General features: G+C 43.7%; 7 protein-coding genes across 7 annotated transcripts; 3 read left to right on the top strand and 4 right to left on the bottom strand.

Annotated features, from left to right (window-relative positions):
• Nucleotides 1-811: 811 nt before the first annotated feature.
• BGW36DRAFT_90247 (uncharacterized protein) lies at nt 812-1,976 on the top strand. Its single transcript, XM_046222689.1, has 2 exons — nt 812-821; nt 875-1,976. Exon 2 carries the CDS (start codon nt 1,004-1,006, stop codon nt 1,853-1,855), a length of 852 nt encoding a protein of 283 aa, XP_046076707.1. The 5' UTR covers nt 812-821; nt 875-1,003; the 3' UTR covers nt 1,856-1,976.
• Nucleotides 1,977-2,002: 26 nt separating this feature from the next.
• BGW36DRAFT_369766 (uncharacterized protein) lies at nt 2,003-2,566 on the bottom strand (the record flags this gene model as incomplete). The annotated part of the gene is made up of 1 exon (XM_046215171.1): nt 2,003-2,566. A coding segment is annotated over one exon (470 nt), but the record flags the coding sequence as incomplete, so codon positions are not given.
• A 1,829-nt stretch (nt 2,567-4,395) lies between these two features.
• On the bottom strand, nt 4,396-5,313 carry BGW36DRAFT_278623 (uncharacterized protein; the record flags this gene model as incomplete). Its single annotated transcript, XM_046210205.1, has 3 exons — nt 4,396-4,557; nt 4,612-4,969; nt 5,027-5,313. Coding segments are annotated over 3 exons (807 nt in total), but the record flags the coding sequence as incomplete, so codon positions are not given.
• Nucleotides 5,314-6,293: 980 nt separating this feature from the next.
• On the bottom strand, nt 6,294-8,339 carry BGW36DRAFT_90199 (uncharacterized protein). The gene is made up of 4 exons (XM_046222688.1): nt 8,240-8,339; nt 7,602-8,180; nt 7,407-7,550; nt 6,294-7,351 (listed from the first exon to the last, which is right to left on the bottom strand). The coding sequence occupies exons 1-4, from the start codon at nt 8,294-8,296 to the stop codon at nt 6,536-6,538; spliced, it is 1,596 nt and encodes a 531-aa protein (XP_046076704.1). The 5' UTR covers nt 8,297-8,339; the 3' UTR covers nt 6,294-6,535.
• A 1,366-nt stretch (nt 8,340-9,705) lies between these two features.
• Nucleotides 9,706-11,076, bottom strand: BGW36DRAFT_444119 (uncharacterized protein; the record flags this gene model as incomplete). Its single annotated transcript, XM_046221631.1, has 6 exons — nt 9,706-9,769; nt 9,813-9,882; nt 9,940-10,400; nt 10,424-10,640; nt 10,724-10,870; nt 10,911-11,076. The coding sequence occupies 6 exons, from the start codon at nt 11,074-11,076 to the stop codon at nt 9,706-9,708; spliced, it is 1,125 nt and encodes a 374-aa protein (XP_046076703.1).
• A 2,870-nt stretch (nt 11,077-13,946) lies between these two features.
• On the top strand, nt 13,947-15,740 carry BGW36DRAFT_355096 (fungal-specific transcription factor domain-containing protein; the record flags this gene model as incomplete). Its single annotated transcript, XM_046213607.1, has 1 exon — nt 13,947-15,740. One exon carries the CDS (start codon nt 13,947-13,949, stop codon nt 15,738-15,740), a length of 1,794 nt encoding a protein of 597 aa, XP_046076702.1.
• Nucleotides 15,741-17,067: 1,327 nt separating this feature from the next.
• On the top strand, nt 17,068-18,553 carry BGW36DRAFT_90195 (uncharacterized protein). Its single transcript, XM_046222687.1, has 2 exons — nt 17,068-17,640; nt 17,691-18,553. Exons 1-2 carry the CDS (start codon nt 17,322-17,324, stop codon nt 18,155-18,157), a joined length of 786 nt encoding a protein of 261 aa, XP_046076701.1. The 5' UTR covers nt 17,068-17,321; the 3' UTR covers nt 18,158-18,553.
• The last annotated feature ends 1,295 nt before the right edge of the window (nt 18,554-19,848 follow it).

Genomic DNA, 19,848 nt, shown 5'->3' with positions numbered 1-19,848 from the left:
TATTGCAGTGCTCAATTCAATGCAGCAGTTGAATACAACACGGAAATAACTCTGTAAGAGGGTCAATCGGGCACCTCTCAACCCAGTAAACAATGAAGCAATCAACTATTATGAAATTACTTAGCTATTTGTATGTAAAGCCGTCATGCAAATCAAAGTGGCTTTCAGCTCAGAAACATGAATACTATATTGATGCTCGAACCATTGGTATATATCGCTAAGGGTTGTATACTTGGAAACAAGGAAAGTCACTCACCAATTCTAAATAATTAAAGCACAGCCAATTCAACCTTATCCGCCATTGTTGATTGACTAATAGTTCTAGGCACCTATAGGGGCTCCAGCTCTCCATTTAGGGCTATCTCGGACCGATATTTTGACGTCCCTAATTAGGCATAGCGGCGTGTCCCCATCATCCGCAGCGAACGCCGCCTCCAAATTGCCACCAACTATAAACCTGCCAACAGGACACAATTTTACAATTTTGTGTCCTTTCCACACAACCCTGTCTCATACCCCCTACGAGTGGAGGATAATGCTGCGCTCTGTTATGGGAAAATGGCTACACGGACTTTTTTCCACATTGTTTCCCTGTTAGCCTCTTTTTCTAGCAATGTTTTGGCTTCGTCGCCACGGGAGATTAGCGGATATTCACATAGCCAACAAATCCCTGTAAGCTGTCTGAATCGCACAGTGTAAGTTAATATAGTGCATATCCGCTCGGGAGCGCATGCTACACTGAAGGCTCTACTCCATTTTTTCTTGTTTTTATATGTCGTCTTAGCTAATTATGTTATCGAAATAGAGATTCTGGTGAACACGTATGCACTCGTCGATGGTTCCCATCCTAGATCGATATTGACACCTTGCGCAGATCAAAGACAACTTGGGGCGACTCCAATATATTCCCTTTCCGACATGTAATGAAACCTCGCTTCCTCTAGCCCTCCGGTATGGCGTCACCGAGACCATCTCGTGCACGATCGATTCACTATCAGATGATATGTACCATCTGTTAGAATATTACGTCCATTCCGACGCACCTCTCTCATGCCGTGTACCCACCATCCCCTTAAACACTGCGAATGGCGCCAAATCAAACAGCGACACTACCACGGACGGAGAATATCAGGTTGTTGGCGTTGCTGGGGACGATGGAAGCGGAGGAGGCGGCGGCGGTGGGCCACCCTATACACCACTCACGATTGCACTGCAAGGAACGCTGCAGCTGAGCCATTTACATATATGGACAGATATGAACGTCCTTATGCATCGTTTGAGTTCTGTTGATTCCCCAAGGAAAAAGTCCGCGGGACATTCTGGCGCACCGGGATATGTTGTTGCCGGAACAGCGTACTCGCTGCCGGAACTCCATTCGAAAAACGAAGCAAAGCTTTCAAAAGAAGAACAGGATGCGGCTATGATTGAGAATGCGCGCAATCCGTGGACGGCCGGCCATGGTACCAAGGTTATCCGAGGCGAACCATTGACTTTAAATTTCAGAGTTAGTTGGGTCTCTGGCGCAGATAGTTTGGGATGGCTTGATCGCCCTTACCATCAGCAGCGGACGACTGTAGCAGGAGTCTTGACCAAAGTGGTGTTTTTCATCATGGCAGCGGGGATTGGAGCGCTTTTCGCTTCATATTATCAGAAAATGCGAAGAGGTGGTGGTTGGAGAGGAGATGGGATTCTCGGTCGTCCGATCACAGGTCGCCATGGTAGCACAAGCGGTGTCATGTATGGGAATGCTGGCAAATCGAATGGTTATGGGGGCTTTTCTCACACCAGCGTGTCGGTGGCTTCTGGGTCAGGTAACGGAGGATATGGTTATGGAGGGTACGGGAAAAATGATTGATTCTGGTTCGTTTTGAGTGGACACAAATTGATCACATACTCATGTGTACATGTACGATGTTAACTTTGTATACGACAAGATACCACAGAAGCGGGTGACGGAAGATACACATCAACTATATAATATTGAAGTAAAATCAGGATGCAGTTTTTATTATACAATATCAAAACAACCAAATATCCCCTGTCTACCAAATACATCAATCGACGTAGAATTGATAGTACGTCGGCGCACAATCAAATCACCATCCCTGGTCTCTCATGCGCTGAATCTTCTTAGCAGTTTCGGTGAATGAAAACTTGAACAATCTTCTCCATCGCTCCCGGCGAATGTCTTTACGCAACTGGCCACGTCTCACATGGAACTTCTGTGCGCGCTCTTGCTTCCGAAGTTGATTCGCACTACAAGATATTTCCAACATACGAATTGCGCTTGCGCAATCTATCCCCCTATCATTCTGAACAATCACCTGACGGCCCAGTTTGGGACCCAGCTTCAGGGACACGGGCTTGATCGTCGGGCGTATGGTTTCTTCAAGGTTCAGTTGTGTTGCCAAACTTTCCAATGACCCTTCCAGAGGAGCAGAGCTGGGATTGGGTGTCGTTGTCTCGACCGGAGTGGCCGGTGCGAAAGGTGTGGCAATTGTGGCGGGATACTTGTGGAGGACACGGGTTCGTAGAGCTGGGCTCTTCTTCTTAATGTCTCTCATCCGATCACCGAGAGCTCTTAACCTTTCGGTCGTGTTCAGCTCCGAGCTGTAACCTTGGCCTTCGTTTTCTGGTGTACTATTAAATCGTGATCTTTGGGGACGGCCGAGGTTCAATTCGTCAAGGAGAGTGTTTTCCAGTTCCTTAGAGGCTTCTGATGGAGATAGACGCGATTCCGACGAATTTTGTTCTGCGAGGGTGGGTGGCTCTGATGACTGTTTGCCAGTCTCTGTGTTACCGGTACCTTTAGGTTCTTTCTTCTCTGTCTTGGTTTCCCTGGGTCCGAATAAACTGTATGCAGACCTTTGCGATCGACGCACGAGTTGTTGTCCGGGAGTGCTGAGTTGAGGATATTGATGAAGGAGCGTAGACGACCCTGTCCGAAGACATCGCGCAAGAGAGGTATTCATCGCCATCGGTTCAATATATTGAAAATATTTGTAGAATATGAATTGAATTATTGGGTTCGCTGCGGCTCAATGCCGCCTGGAGAAATAATATCAAATAGTCAAACAAAATGCGGACAGCCGAACTCAGGACGGAATTTGGTATCACGTGACTGAATGGAGCTGTCGGAATATTTGGCACTAAGCACATTGGGAAAGGATTAGAAACACCCAAAATTACGATCAATAGTGCCAAAATGCTATGTCAAAAATTGATATTACTCAATTTTCAATACCTTACCTTTGATGACAAATATTAATGTAAATTTATATATAAATATATTTAAATAGATAAGTTCTTTATAACTTAGACTTATATCTTAATTCAATTAAATTTTAACATTAAACTAGTAATAATTTAAAGCTTTAAGATCTTTTAAAGTATATATTAAAGTAGTAATAATAGTTAATAAGTATTATTCTCTATATTAATAATTTAAAAAGATCTAATCTATTTTAGATTAAACTTTATAGAACCTTTTAATAGTACAATATTCTTGATTTAAAATATTATCTGATCTCTAATTTTAAACTATATATCTATATATTTTTTATTAAAGTATTTAGTCTATAATTTTAATACTTATTATAGTACTTCTTATAATATAGTAATTCTTCCACCAACTACACAACATTCAATATGCCTAAAACACGTACTAAAAATGATGTATCCTATGAAGGAAGGCTTCGGCTTGCCATTGATGCGTTAAACAGCCAAAAAATCAACGGATCACGCCATGCGGCGCGTATGTACGACGTGAGCGCGGCAACCTTACGAAGACGCCTCAAGGGCTCGATTACCTCAACGAGGCTGCAGCAGTGAACCATTATCTTGTTTAAATCTTTCCTAATAGTACGCCGCCCTCTTATTAACAGAATAACCCCTTAAACCTACATTCAACTGAAGAGTTCTCTCTGATCTAGAACCTCGCCAAGTTCGGTTTACCATAACTGCGTTGACTCAGCATCGCGCAGGTTTATGGTTGTATCCCCTTCGCTCCGTTTCTCCGTCACAGGATAAACGACCTAGACACGATTGTACACCTTCTTATTGTATATTGACCATCATCGCTATATTTCGACTACTGCCGTCATGTTTTCCGTCTGGCGCCATAGCCATTTTCGCAGCTGCTAGCTCCTCCTCATTCGGCAGATTTACAACCATGAGATAAAGGACATCTTTCAGTATCTTCCTCGGCATAGTGCTTGCTCCTTGAATCTGGGTCCGCAACTGCTCTCGTTGTAGCTGGAATTGTTGCTCGTAGAGTGCAATGATCTCTTGCTTCTGCAAGTCGGAGTAGCCCATGGCTATGCACTGGCTATGGAGCAGCTCTCGCTGGCAATTCTGCTGTTCCTGAAGGAGGGCTTCCTGCTGTTGAAGCGCAATTTTAATGTCTTCCATTGCCTTCTTTCGGTCCCTTGTAAGGTATCCGCCCGAGACTAAACCAAGGAGACCTCCGTTGGCAGCTGGATGATTAGGATCGAGGAAACGGTTTTTGAAATTTGGGCTCGGAGCTGTAGAAAGGGTGTCATTATTGCTTTCAGCGGCCTGTCACGACTTTTTATTAGAAGCCTCATCACTGACAGGTTACAAGTGACTTACATATCTTGCCCGCGCGCGTTTATCAAAGTATTGATTTATTTTGTTCCAAGGCTTGACTTTCGTTTTCACTTTTGTATCCTCATTTTCCTCCTCTGAAAATATCAGAGGTGCACATTCTGTTGGCAAATTTTGTTCCCCTTCGGTAGTGGCGGAGACTGGATTGCGCAAATTCACTGCAACTTTTTTATGCAATTTCATCGGTGATGCGGTAGAATCTATGTGAGAGGATGATGCGCCTATCATGGTGGTGATATCTCCTTGCTCTTTCACTGGGACAGGGTTGTATTTCACAATCACACAATAGAGCCCACGAGGACAGAATAATTCTCGATTCACCTGATCCAGAAAGGAGTTCACTCTTTATGAGCAGCATTAGAAAGGATACATTGGAGGAACGCACCAAGACCGGACTTACTTCCATCTAATTTGCGCTTTTGCTGCAATAACGGATGCCACCTGCACTGCTGCTGTCGCTCCCATGGAAATATGATTCGGGACGAAAGAAGCACCAAATGCTGCAATTTGTACAGCAGCAACCCATTTTGAAACTTGGATCGCTTTGTTTAGAGCATCAATGAAGTCGTGAAAATGTTCTTCACTGATGCCACATTGGGATAAAATCGGAGCATAGGCCTTCATAAATCCTCGCTGTTTGTTTCCGGGTCGCCGTTGAGGAATAACGACAGGGTATGCAATCCGGCCACCAGGGGGAACTATTGATATCCTAGAATTATTTTCCATGAATGAGCTAATTGTCGAGTCAGCTTCTTCTTCCGTTACGGTATCAACCATTGTGTCATCTGCTTCGCCACCAGGGTTCATTGTGAAGTTGTGTTGTAGGGAATCCTCATAGTCCTGAGGTTGAGGAGAGCTAGAAGCCATTTTTTAAAAAGTGGTGTGCCTGTTTTGTCAAGAGACAGTCGCAGGGCAGTTCTTTAATATTTGTTTTAGTTGAACATCAGCTTTAGCGACAATCTCTTTATCAAGGGCTCAAAATGACAACTGGCCAATGGAGACTGCCATATGTTATCATTTTGGGGCTTAGAGGGAGGCCTGACGAGGATTTTCTAATAAGCTTCCCTTTTAGGAGATATGATGTAGCTGGTATTCCTTAGATCTGTATTCCTTGAGACCTTCGTTCGCGAGACTTACTGTAATGGGTTTAGTGCATCACAAGATAAGAAACCAACACCTTTACCATACGACCAAAAACGGAGCCCTGTTAGTGGCTGGTACATTTAGTGGTCATATAAGTCTGTCATGACAAGGTTATATTACAGCTATTCCAAATATGGTGACCACAGCACATATCTCCACTTGCATGCTCTTATTGGCTGCTAGCCATAGGCGAAGCTCTATTATGAGGATATGCCAATATACCCTATTTCGAACTAGCGCACACAATCCTTTGCTGCACCGAACATGGCACACCAATGCCATTTACTTTCTTTAGATTAGACACATCACATTTACATTACATTACACGTTTCCACTCGATTTTTCACAAGATAAACTCAAGCCGAGGCCGAAACTCGATGGGATTTCTCATTCCCTACGAAGGCACGGTCTCTTTAGCTTCGTTCACAAGCCTTGCCCATCTTTAGCCTGTCGACCTGCCATCAATAAACACCTTTACCTGATCATCTTCAAGTATGATCGTTCTGGGACCATGTTCTGGTTGTTTCGCTGTCTTTCAGGCTTAGGCATGCGACGACTTGTAAATACTTCAATGAGCAGAGCATGCATGTCGGTCTAAATGACTGGGAATCCTACTCCTCAGATTGCTCTATACTCGCCTACCAGACGGACACATTATTCTCAAATGATTTCAAAGACTGCATTAGGGCTTTGCCACACTTCTTCGTAGCCAGGATAATACGCAATCTTACACCATAAATGAACTCGGTCTTCACATTCTGGCAGATTAATTTTCACACTCTTGAAAAGAATGGAATGTGTCCGCCCAGCTGTGCTGTCCACATAAAGTGGGTAGAAACTTTCGGAGGACGAGAGCTTGATGTATCCCCATAACACCTGCAATTACACGAAAGCATTCGAAAACCCACTCAGAAAGCGAAGACGGATGGTCATCCACGACCACGGCAAAAGAGAGTGGAAAGAGAAGTACAAATCCTCCAGCTGAACTTTTCAATTGTGAAGGCTCTGAATTGGAAGCATGCAAATCCAGTACGCCGAGGATATCAGGAGCACTATAGCATATTTCATCGGCAAGCTTGCGCATTTCTTTACGCATTTCGGAACATTTCGTTTGTGCCTCTTTATTTTGTATTGCATACCCCCTCATCGTGGCCAACGGGCGCAATTGGGATAAAATCATGTCATATACTAAAATCCGAGTGATACGGTAGTTGTTCCACATTAATGCCGAGGACAGATCTGGATATCTGTGACACAAGCCGCGATATGGGTGGAGGCTGGAGCCTTGCCCCATGTCGATGATGTCAGATATGGCAAAAGACTTATAAGCACAGCTCGGAGAGACCTGCTTAAGCCAGATTGAGAGCCCCGATTCGATAGATGATAACTCCTTCAGAATAATTCCGTCATTATCAAAAAGGCCGCTTGCTACGTGATACCGTAATTCCGACAACCTAGCCATGAGCAGTGTGAGCTGGTTTGAAGATGTTTCAATTGAGCTGCACGAGGCCGTTGCCAGTCGTGCTGATAAGCGGATAATGGTCGGAGGAACGGGAACTCGGCGATATATACAACCAAGAATCTGTGTCAAGGTGAAGTCAGGCACAGTTCAATCCAAATTTACATAGGCCAAATACAATTTGATCTCTCCAAGCTCTAAAGGTCGTCAGAGACGGTGTATTCATTAAACCATCTACACCGCGCATTTCCAATAGCTTAACAGAGCCATTGATATGCTGCAACCAATTGTCAATTGAAACTTCTTCGTAGCCGGTGATAACCTGGAGTTTCCATGAGCTACAAGAAAATACGAATCTGGAGAGTGAACAAACCTCAAACAAGGACAACAGAAAAATAGCAACAAGCGTAGAATCCTGGTTCCACTGATCAGCAGCAGAGACTGCGGCATTTGTCAACCGGAGCGAGGTAGAATAGTCAGACCTAGCCGAATGTATCAAGGAGCTTGACTTGTTGATGTTCCCAACCGTGGCTTTTCCAACAGCGGTCACGCCTGCTAGTAAAGCTCTTTCGCCCAAGGGGGCTTGCGCACTGTCAACACGGTAATCAAATACGCCGTGTATCAAGGCAGGAGAGCCAATCCACGTGTAATTTGTAAGAAAGAAGCATGAGGCTTGGTGTTCGGCATTAATGACAAGAGAATCAATTGGCAGTAAAAACAAATGGCCCCGCTTCTTGGCCGATTGGCTATTAAGATAGGTTTTCAATGACTCGTCAATGAGCGATTTGGAGGTCCTTCGAGATGTAGATGGAGGCACGTGGGCGCCAGCTTTCGCAAGCTGGATTACTGCTTGGGTTTCGTTGCGGAACTGGAGTTCATTTTGATCTCGGTATCCGGGGCATCTTCGGGCTGATTTAAGGCAACGAGCACACTGGGGTTGCTGAAGGTCACACTACTGCGGTATTAAGTACGAGGGAAATCATGAGGGACATCATCTCCATAACTGCCTACTTTGATTTTTCTTTTTCGGCATTCGCCGCATCCTTGACTGAACTTCCGAAAAGACATGTTTGGTAGACGTCGGAACCTTTGGACATCTGCTCTGAATGAGAGACAAGCGTAGTTGGAACTTATGGTTCGGAATCAATCCAAAAGACTACCCGCTCCAACTGCCAGGTGTGGGGAGGTGACGCGCGTTAGATAACATGGTATATATAAGTAAGTCTTTAATATATTAAAAAATTTAAAAAACATTTAATATAATATTAGATTTAAAAAAAACTGCTCCAGAAAATTAAAATCCGTTTTTTTTTTTTTGAATTCTAATGCCAATTGAGGGTATCTAGGGCTTCTAAATAGCCTCTAGAACCCCTGAAAACAGTGCTGACCTCCTAGAGCCTGGGGGGCAGATACTAGAGTAGAGTAAGCCTTAAAAGCCTCTTATAAGCACCCTAGGCTGTCATTTGGTTCGGTTCTGGTCCTGAGTTTCTGAACCAAACCCAAAAGTGGATTGGTTCAGTTTGATCCCTAATATTGGAACTAAAATCAAAAATTAAATAATTCTAACTCTCTAAACTGAAACTAAACCATACTAAAAAGAATTACTAATTATAATTAGATTAACCTGAATCTAATCTAATTTTTATTCAGATAACTAAACTATATTAAAGAATTTTTAATTATAGTTAGATTTTATTTTTAATAATATAAAAATTAGAATTAATTATTTAAATTATAATTTTCTATCTAATTGTTAAAATATATTAAAAAAATAGATAAATAATGATAAATATTATAGAATGAGTATAAAAATATATATAAATATTTTCTTTAATAAATAGATTAACTATTGGCTATATAATATAATCTAAAAAATATAAATAAAAAATAGAAAAGGTATTATCATTATTTAAATAATTCTTAAATAATGATTTAAATATTAAGAATTTATTATAATATTTATAAAAATATTTAAAATAAAATTCTAATTTAAAAAATATAAATTTAATTTATAAAAAGCTGCTTTAGAAATAATTATATAATCAATAATAATTATAAAGAATTAAGGTTAATTCTAAATATATTAATATTATTAATAGAAATCTATTAGTATTTAAATATTCAGATAAAACTAAATTAAAAATCTAAACTGAACTAGATCTAAATAGATTCTAAAAAATCATATGGTCCTAGACTTAGTAAATCAAACTGTTTTAGTTCGCTGTATATAGGACCAGAACTGGACCATTCAGGTTTCAGATCGGTTTTGGTTCGGTCCGAACCGAACCAAATGACAGCCTAATTAATAGTGTTAAAATACTATATTAAAAATTGATATTACTTAATTTTTAATATCTTATCTTTAATAATAAATATTAGTGTAAATTTGTATATAAATATGTCTAGATAGACAAGTTCTTTGTAACTCAGGCTTGTATCTCAATCCAATCGAATTTTGGCACTAAACTCAATTTGTTCTAACGCGTAAAAAGTCCGACAGGAGCCAACCCGTAAACGTCTCCGAAATACAGCTCTGACCCACTTTTAAAATGGCATATAAAATAACATAAATTTACATAAATACCTTTTCCAATGTCTTGGAGCACGTGGATTACGCAACCCTAATCCATAGCATTCATTGACATCAACAGAATCTGATTAATGTCACGACAAGTCTTGTTAGAGCAGCAAGACTACCAGTCGCATTGTACCTTCTCCGCTGGTCCAAACGAGTCCAAGCACTCTAACAATTTTGGCCACGTACGCTTCAGAAGAACGCAAGACAGCGCCGGCGTAGTACCTTCCCATGACTGTAAAGAGAGGAATAACAAAAGGTGAATCTACACTTTCCCAGCCTGTCGAGTGGTAATATGTTGGATGGCCGCGCTTCCCTCCTCGCTCTTGTGTGGAAGCTTCGTTCAGTATTGCGAGACTGAAATCTATCCCGTTGAAGATATTGGCTTTGAGCCAATTCGACATTAGTTGAAACGCCATATTTTTGTCACCGAACAACACGTTTGTAATTCTCTCTCGTATTGAAAGCGCTGAAAGAGAAGCATACGCCTTCAGCTGCTCCTCAGTGGCCTGCTCATTATAGTGTCGCAGGATAGCATTGCCAATTCTCCTAATGGCAGATGTAGCACTTTGTTGGCAGGACAGTTGAAAATAACGGCTGTTGGTGAATTCTGCACATACGCTGCATCTTTCCGAAATGCGGACTTGACACGAGTACGACAGTCAACCGCCATCATGGTCATAAAATTGCGATATAGTATGTGTGAGGCTTGAGGAATATAATCCGTCTCGAAGTTTGGGAATATTGACGCTGAACCTTTGAATAGATTTGCCCAAAATTCCTGGGTTACAGATTCGTCTATAGGTAAACACCAGGTTAAAAATTCTTTGTATCCAGCTGGATATTTGAGTTCTTGATCATAGTATACGCTCAAGATGCTTGGTCCATGATCCCATGATGAATGGGTAAAATCAACTTACGGTCAATGATTGCGGTTCGACATAGGGGTGTTCCCAAACCCATGGGGTGGGTGCTAACAAGATGAAAGTACTCTTCCACATTGCCAGGCGAACGCAAGGTGCAGTGACTGTCGTTGGTGACAGTCTGTATTATCCCTTGGCGGGAGACTACTAAGCGAGTACATAAGACCGCGTTGAGTGAGATGACCTTTCGAATAGCTATACAAAAGCGGTCTAGGGGTAGAGATGGAGAGAGTTTGAAGAGAAATTGGAACACTGGCTCTGGTGTGTATAGCCGGATTGCGGGCCCTTGAGATCTCTGTCAACGTTATTTCGTCGACCTCATGCCGCGACATGATCGTGGAGGGGGCCATGCTTTCAGACGATATGTGATATAACACTCTGTTGACATGTTTGTGGATTCCTTAAATATATCACCTGCTCCACGTTGGTACTATTAGAGAAGTTGGCACAATTTCGAATTCTCAATTTCCTTGAGTATTTGTAAGTTGAATTGCGTAGCAAAGCTCAGCTAGAAGGGAAGTCCCTTGGAAACTACAGGTGACTTGACAGACAAATTGTCATCCTTATTTGGTGCTGTTCTATCGGAACAACATCTACGGACTGTGGTAAAAGACGCTATCATCAGGCCCTCATCTGGCCTAAACAAAGCCGGTGAAGTCATTCTGTTCAGTTTTGCACGGCGAGAGGATATTAATACACTGTCTGGCAGTGCTTTCACCCCAGGGCCCTCCTAGATTATATCGGAGCCGAACCCGGTAGCGATGGTTCTATTATGCCTGAGCGAGGGGGTGATTCGCGCTTGAAGTGCCTGCAGCTTAGCGGTAAAAACGACCCACTGCTATTATTAGATGCTTTGGTGGATAAAGTCTCTCATATTACCGTGATAGAAAGAGATGAAGTAGGGCTAGGCACTTCCTCTCAACCTATGGCTTGGATTCTCTGGTTTCTGTCGAACTGCGTAACTAGATTCGCAGACAATCTGACGTGGAACTCCCACTCCCAAATATATCAAATTCCGGGAGCCTTCGAGGACTGGCAAAATATATACTCTCCAAGAGGGAATTGTGTCTAAGAAAAGCTGAGCCATTGGGTTGTGGACTGGATTACACTAACAGAAACTTCGAATACTCTGCTTTGCCATGAGATATAGTCAGAAAGCCGGTTTACTCAAGAAGGCTACTCTTTTACAGTAGATTTGATACACTCACATAGTGAAAATTTACTGAAAAATTTCCAAAGTCCTTATTTATCAACTGTTAATAGGAGATCGGTCCGTCTTGTAGTAAACAAGGAGTTGACAACACCCTCAGTCATGACTAGGCCACAAAATTTGAAATCGACAGCGGGTAAAGGACTGATCCGCCTCTTATCCTAAGATGAATGTCATCGATTCAGCAGTGTTTGACATTATTTTATAAGTTTATCCTGCAATGATAGACCACAACCCACAACTACATGTATATCACTAAATAGACTATGGCCCTATCCAAAGAGGAGTCCGTGGATGTAGTCTATGAGCGTGTTGTATGACCTTATCATTACGTATGTTCTTCTCGGCCAATATCATGGCCATCCTGTGAGTTCATTAGTAGCATTTGTGCCTCCTCCATCACTTGATCACACTCCTTGAGATGCGGTGGGACTGAAACAGGTTAGGAGGTGACACTGGTACTACTAGAGATGGTGCAATCTTGTAGTACACCAGGACAAGTTTGTCTCAGGCTCAGGCCTTTTATCACGTTGTTAAAAGCATAAAGTGAGGTTAAGATTCTTCCGTACCACATACTTAGCTTACACGATGGTATTTGATCCACTTAAAGACATGCCAGATATGGTCGGCAAAGTGATCCTTGTTACTAGGGGGGAGTGGTCGATCATTCAACTGTCCTATTTGTGTAAAATGAAATCAGTGTAGTTAACCGATAAATCAGGCAATTCAGGCTTAGGTGCTACAACAATTAGATTTTGGCCCATCACAATCCTTCCGCGATCTATTTATGTCTCCGCCCGTTCTACGTCTCTAGTGCAGAGTCAGTCGTCTTATCAATCAAGTTTTCAGTTCCGGATGCCAACATCAAGATCCGTCTGCTTGACCTTTCATCCTTCGACAGTATAAAACTACTAATGCCCAAACTTCTACGAGCCACTAATAAAGGCAGATACGTGCGTATCTTGGTTACTTCATCTATTGCTGCCCATATTAATCCACCCTCAATCGACCCCGTGCTTAATCAAATGAAAAACAAAGAGCCATAGCTTCATCATACCAGTGTTACGCAAACTCTAAGCTCGTCAATGTTCTCTTTACACGGAAGCTTTCACAGGTGTATCTCTCCATTTAGGTTAAGACTGGCTCATCAAGAAAACCACAGGGATCAACAAGTGAATCAGAAGGCTCGTAGCTATGTCATTTGTGTAGCGAATCGGGGTCAGTCCGGAAAAGGGAGCCAAAAATGGTCTTTGCCTGGAGGTGTCACAGACTCTGAAAATGGAGGCTGCTATAACCCTGTCGGGGTCCTGGATGATCACAGCCCTTTCTCGTGGATCAAAGCTAACGGATGAGCCATGGGATTGGGCAAATTATATATATATATATATATATAACAATTAGCAGTCCGCGGAGCGCCAGGAAGGCAAGCATGATTCGTGCTTGTAGATGGCGTATACACCGCTGATTGTGTCAATTTCATCCAATATGTATCAGTGGTATATGATTTATTTGCCTGTCCAATCAAGAAGGTAGTTCAAAATGTTCTTTCCTCATGAGTTAGAAAGTAATATCCAGACCAATCAAACATTTTATCGTTTATTGATATATTGAAATACCACTGACATCTTTCAAACTAAATTTTGAAGTAACTGTCATTAAACATATATGAACGATATTAGGGTTAGGGTTAGGGTTGTTTTTTCTCGCAGTTCAACTTGGAAATCAGGTGCATCAAATTTCGACAGATTCTGTCGAACTTTTAACCACTATACCAAAAAGGGCGCAACTCTTACTTAGTAAGGATTTCTAGTGGTATTATAGTTGCATAATTTTTCTGACAGATTCTACCGGTCACATGATATTACAGCCTAAGACGGAATAAAGACGGATGGGGACACCAAAAACAACTCGAAACACTAATCTTATTCCATCATAACCACGTACAATCCAACAACGCACTGACATTCCAAGTATCACCACGGCCACATTGCGTTCCACTCAACCTTCGTAATGAAGAGCTACGACGGCTGCTGGACGTGCCGGCTGAGGAAGAAGCGGTGCGATGAGATACAGCCAGTGTGCGGGAACTGCTCAGCGCTGCAAATTACCTGCCACTTCGGTGACGAGAAGCCGTCATGGATGGACAACGGACTTGGGCAGAAAGAGAAAGCTGAAGAGGTCAAGCGAGAGGTTAAGAGTGCTGCCGCGCGCCGTCGTGGGACCCTGCCGATGGATGTCCTTGCCGACAAGGACGCTGGGCTGGCTACGGGCGGACTGAAGCGACAGAGTGCGTCGACAAAGTGCCCGCCCTTTCACGCCGAGCCGACTCCAGACTCCAGTCCTGGTTGGGCCTCTACGCATACACAATTTAGCACAACATTGAGCAAGGCCCACCCAGATTCCTGGAATACGCTGGATAGGTTGTATATAAGCAACTCCTCTGATAGGGAACCAGGGGTCTCAGAGCTCGACCGCCGCTTCATGATGTTCTACTTTGACCACTTCTTCCCGTTTCTATTCCCCTTTTACCAGCCCCTTCTGCTTGAGGGTGGGCGTACCTGGGTCATGGAGCTTGTTGCAGGCGACCAAGCCATGTGGCACACCACACTTTGCCTTAGCACATACTTTGTCTCAGTCGCCCTGGATGGCACTGTATCAGGGCCCAACGTATGCAAGTCACTTGCTTGGGAAAAGCTTCTGAAGCAGATGGGTGTAACCTTCATGATGCTCCAGCGCAACCTCCAGGAAGTTGCTTCAAGTAATACGCAGGAGCTGATAGTCAAGACCTCCCGAATTATGGGAAGCATTATCCAGCTACAACGGTTCGAGATCTCGGTCGGGAACTTCGAGAATTGTCAAAAGCACCTTGGTGCGGCCATTACGCTGTTCAGACAGATTTTTTGGGCTGTAGAGAATGTCATCGACCGCGGCGAGCTGCCTACTTTCTACGGCGTCCTGAATCATATGGGACGGCCACTCTGGGCTATAACGTCTCAACAGAGCGGAGCCTGGAACTCCGATCAAGCAGCTTTCCGATTTTACTCCGCACTTCTGATCGTGGATGACATTATCGCCAGCACATGCATGGAGGAACCGCCTAGATTGCGCGAGTATCACGCTCGGCTCCTCACGAACGGCGGCAGCTCCGATGAGAGGCCTCCTCTGAACCTCGAGGACTTTATCGGCTGCGAGAACTGGGTCATGTTGCAGATCGGCGAGATAGCTGCGCTCGACGCGTGGAAGAAGTCAACAAAAAGGGCCGGGAGGCTGGATATGATGGAGCTGGTGGCGCGCGCGTCGGCAATCAAGCAAGTACTGCTCGGTAACCTCGCGCGCCTCGACGCCCCAGCAAACACGCCCAAGACCAACTGGCTCGGCTTGTTCACCCTCTATAATGACCAGTTACCGCCTATGCCGGGCGGCTGCACCGCCTTCGTCACCCGTGTCTGGGCGCATGCCGCATTGCTCTACCTCTCAGTTGTGGTCTCTGGGTGGCAGCCTGGGAGCGCTGCAATCCGAGAGAACGTGGTGCGAACACTAGCGCTGCTGGAACAGATGCCGGCACCCGAGCTGCTGCGGACCATGGTGTGGCCCTTCTGCATGGTCGGCTGCTTGGCCGAGCCAGGGGAGGAATACCGCTTTCGGGTCATGGCGGATGCACTGGTCCCGCATCGACTTTTTGGGGCCGCGCGGAAGGCACTGGAGATTATGGAGAACGTCTGGAAATGCAGAGGCGAGCTGGCCATTGACACAGACTTTGCGGCGTGCGTCTGCAGCTTGGGGTATATGTCCCTATTGGTCTGAATCCTTGGACGCCCGCGCGCGAGCAGCACTCAGCCACATGATCCTAAGTTGAAGTAACGCTTGAGTAACGAGGCAGACGTTGATAAGTCAACGTTACTGTTTGTCAGGCTGGAGACCATTTGCGAATGCCTATGTCTGCGTATAAATAGCGATGGGAATATGCTGGATCTCATTTACGCACAGCGACAGCAAGCACCTTGTTCACACTTCCACCCGTCTACAGCAACTACAGCAGCAGGCTTCTCAAGCCCGTTACTCTCGTCCTCGGCTCTGGTCCCTGAGTCGGTGCCGCGGTCGCTAAGCGATTTGCTAACACAGGCTATTTCGTGGCTATCGCTACTCGCAAGGCCGCAGAGTGTTATCTGTCTGTCAAGGCAGACTTGTCTAATCCTTCATCGATTCCGGTAGTCTTTGATGCTGTCAAGGCGGAGTTCCAAAGCACGCCGAGCGTCGTGGTGTACAAAGATGCAACCTTTACGCCGCTAAAAGGGCATGTAGATTGACGGCGACGCGCATGCCGATTTCTTCGCTCAGCTTGAATGAAGAGGGAGAAGTGGTAGGGTTACGTCAACTTCTAGATGAACTACTTTGCCATGCAGCATTAGATACAATTGATGCTGAATATGAAAACCTATTCTGCTCACGATGAATCAGCGTGAAGATCAAAAAGGAGTTCGTCTGAAACCCGATGTGCCCCATCTTGCTGCAAGTCATCACGTATGTGATTCGCTCAGGAAAGTACTCACTATGCCTATTGCAATCTACCTGCTAAGAACTTGATGCTTGATGGTCCGCTTGTATGGCCCTGGAGAGAGCACTCTGGCTCCTACCCGGATACAACCTCTCCTCCACTGTCAACTTCGGCCTAGCTTGTTTCCATGTTATCAAACAATTCAAGGTCCTCGAGGGACTAATACAGCACTTTGCATAATCACGTGAAACATTCTCAAATTTTAGTATGGACTATGTGCTAAGAAATGCTAGTGAGATTATAGTTACGGGCTGGCTCATGTAACTTTCCGGTGGTATCCCACCGTCACAGGACTAATACAATTGTAAATTCCTCGTATTGCTCCTTCCCTTTCCCCTATCATATCATCGCGGAAATTAATACCACAGGAAGGCACCAAAAGATTTGAACGACGCGCGCCAGCCATGACATATGCTCCGCCGAGTGGGCGGCAACCATTACGATTAAGCACCTGTCAGCTACGGGAAGAATGTCATTAAATGCATCCAATTGGCTACTCTGTATTCATTATGGTTTTGGGAGTTCTCCACCGCGCGCGGGATTGCGAGATGTTGCGCACGCACTGCATGCACGATCCTGAAGGATCCTTCCCGTGTTGGCGAACTGTCCCGCGCGGCTTGTGGAGCTGAAGTCAATCTGATGCTTATTCCTCTCAACCTTGAAAGGGCATAGCCAAGACCGTGATAACAAATTTTTGGAAATGAGCCAGTAACCCTAACCAAACCATCAACACCATGCTTGGTTCTAATATAGATAGGAGACATCTTACGTGTTGTACTCCTCTTCTTGTCTCCCAAAACTCCTCCTCGTTCACGAAATAGCCCACTACCATGAACAGGTACGAGTTTCTCAAAAAAACACCCGAACTTGTGGTGCAGCGACGCATTGCATTAGATTGGTACGCGAATCTAGCACAGATCTCGCAACTCTCAGTTCACCTAATCATCCTGGTCTGCGAATTGGTAGCTTCGGTCCAGGTCAGAGGATTCGCAAAAAATCAGAAAGGCGGTGCAGCTGTGCTTGCAAGAGGCCTGAAGTTTACATTGGGCACGGAAGTGGTCAAGGGATACGGCACGTATGGACAATGGACCTTTGGGATAGCCTGGACTGCATGGCTGGGATTCTTGTGTATCACCGAGACTGCGCCTGGTAGTGACATCTTATCTCCTAGACTAGCAAGCGAATATTGATAAGTATAGATTACTTGCATCTCACCAAGCGATTCGGTCTCATCGCAGCCTCGCAACTACCGATCCACTACCTCCTCGCCGCCACACCTCTTCAGCTCCTGCTTAAGAGTTCCTACAGACTAAATATGTCATTGCATAAAGTCACTGGAAATATTATCATCGCCTTCTTGGCCGTCCATATATCATTCTACAGTTTCTTGTTTGTGAAAATGGGCATATTTTGGCAAAGTATTCAGCAGTCAAATATTAAAGTAGCTGTGATCAGCGCTTGTATTTTTTTTATTCTTGGAATCACTGCCACTCAATTCTTCCGTCACAGACATTACTGGTGGTTTTATAAGTTACACGTTATTGGATCAGCTCTTGTGCTACCGCTGCTCTTCTTTCACGTTCATCATATCAGAACATATCTATTCGAGAGCGCGGCAGTTCTGATTATAAATGCTGTCCTTCGCACGTTCAGCTCTCGGGGTTGACATGGCGGAACTGGTAAGAGGATTTGGCATTGTTGAATATATCCATTCGAAGACCTCGTCACGAAACCTTATGCTCCTCGGCCCGTTAGCAGACTTGTATCTACTAATCCTCATCAACTATCCTCCACCGATCCAGTCCTCTCGCTTCTTCTACCCAGCACACATTCTCTGCAAGGTTATTTTGATTAACGTGGCTTTTCAAGACCCTGCGCACTTTTGCCAATTCTCCTCCCCATCACTCCAACACGCTTATTTTACACATCGTGGTCAGACCCTACGACTAGACGGCGACGTTGAGGATACTGGTGAACAATAATACTGTTGTCAGTGATGGCAATCTACTGATTACATACAAATTATATGGGATAATTGAATTGAATTCCGATTATAAATTGAGCCGTGTTCCTTTGGACTTATAAATTTATATGATAATATCGCTGCCTACAGGCTCTTACGTCACCGTGTTATGTTATGATTGGTGCAAAATCCGAGCTTCTTAAAGCTTTCGGTAATGACCAATCTAGTAATTCCAATTGGGGTCCATTATTACATGATTACAAACTCCGAATGGAGTCGGGAAATACATATGACAAATATTATACCTAAGTGGGATGGATTAGTGAGCTAGAGCTAGATAAGTTAATAGTTTACTAGTACTTTAAAGTTATCATACAGGCTTTTATTACCCGTCCGAGCTGAAACCCCAGTTGTTTAACATTTAACCTTTGGATAAAAGTAAATTAAACTCGTTACTACTCCGTACATATGTGTAGATCAATTTAATACATTGATGTATTTAGGTGGCGTCCAAAGGTGATATATTTAAGGACTAATTTGCGCAGTGCGTAGCACTGAGCTAATTATATTTTGTCAGAAAAAATATGCGACTATAATACCACTAGAAATCCTTACTCAGTAGGGGTTGCGCCCTTTTTGGTATAGTGGTTAAAAGTTCAACATATTTATACGCACACGTGCAATGGCTAAAACCAAAGCTCTGCTACTATTGGTTGACAATAAGCTGATACGACTGCCTCCATTAACTGGATTAGTTATAAACTTTTGAACCATCATATATTCCGCACTATATATTGAAATAGTGGGTCAGTCGATGCTCAGAAAGACCTCGGTTAATTGGAAGCAGCCAGCACTGGCCTGAGGATTACTTACGATTCACCTTGTCTTTTCAAATTCTTACCAATTCATATCACCAACCATTCACACCGTCACAGCCACCATGGCTCTTCTTTAGGAGAATGTGAGTAATTTATTGAAGAGTGATTAAAGACTGCTTCCAACTCCCTTCTTAATTAATTTAGAAGTGGTATATGCGCTATTTCAAGGATGTTTTGGATCGAAAGCCCGAGTTGCCGGGCTTTCGAGGTGGTGAGAAAAACAATTATTAAATCATCTCTCACTTTACCTTAACTAGTTCCCAAGAACTTAGAAACCCATTAAAGCAGGGTTAGACTAAGAACTTTCTAATTACTTTCAAACTACTTGCTAACTAATTCGATTAGGAGGATGAAGTTGTTGTGCTGCATTATGGGGAAATTTTTCGTCGTGTGCCTGAATGCTTCAAGGAAATAGGAAGTCTTTTATAATTACTTTAGACCTAGTTTCTACGTTGGAAATACTAAAAAATACTTCAATATACTCTAAAATCTTCATTTCTTCTTGAAAAATTTTCC

Source organism: Talaromyces proteolyticus, assembly GCF_021365285.1.
Source record: "Talaromyces proteolyticus strain PMI_201 chromosome Unknown BGW36scaffold_2, whole genome shotgun sequence".
Taxonomy (NCBI): Eukaryota; Fungi; Ascomycota; class Eurotiomycetes; order Eurotiales; family Trichocomaceae; genus Talaromyces; species Talaromyces proteolyticus.
This window is presented reverse-complemented; position numbering and strand designations above follow the sequence as displayed.

Bases quoted from the DNA above. Each gene is read 5' to 3' on its own strand.
- BGW36DRAFT_90247 (XM_046222689.1), top strand. From the start codon at position 1,004: ATGTACCATCTGTTAGAATATTACGTCCATTCCGACGCACCTCTCTCA.
- BGW36DRAFT_90199 (XM_046222688.1), bottom strand. From the start codon at position 8,296: ATGTCTTTTCGGAAGTTCAGTCAAGGATGCGGCGAATGCCGAAAAAGA. The intron at 7,551-7,601 runs GTTTGTTCACTC...TGGAAACTCCAG, and splicing joins TTCTGTTGTCCTTGTTTGAG to GTTATCACCGGCTACGAAGA. The intron at 7,352-7,406 runs GTATTTGGCCTA...ACCTTGACACAG, and splicing joins GAGCTTGGAGAGATCAAATT to ATTCTTGGTTGTATATATCG.
- BGW36DRAFT_90195 (XM_046222687.1), top strand. From the start codon at position 17,322: ATGAACAGGTACGAGTTTCTCAAAAAAACACCCGAACTTGTGGTGCAG. The intron at 17,641-17,690 runs GTAGTGACATCT...TGATAAGTATAG, and splicing joins TATCACCGAGACTGCGCCTG to ATTACTTGCATCTCACCAAG.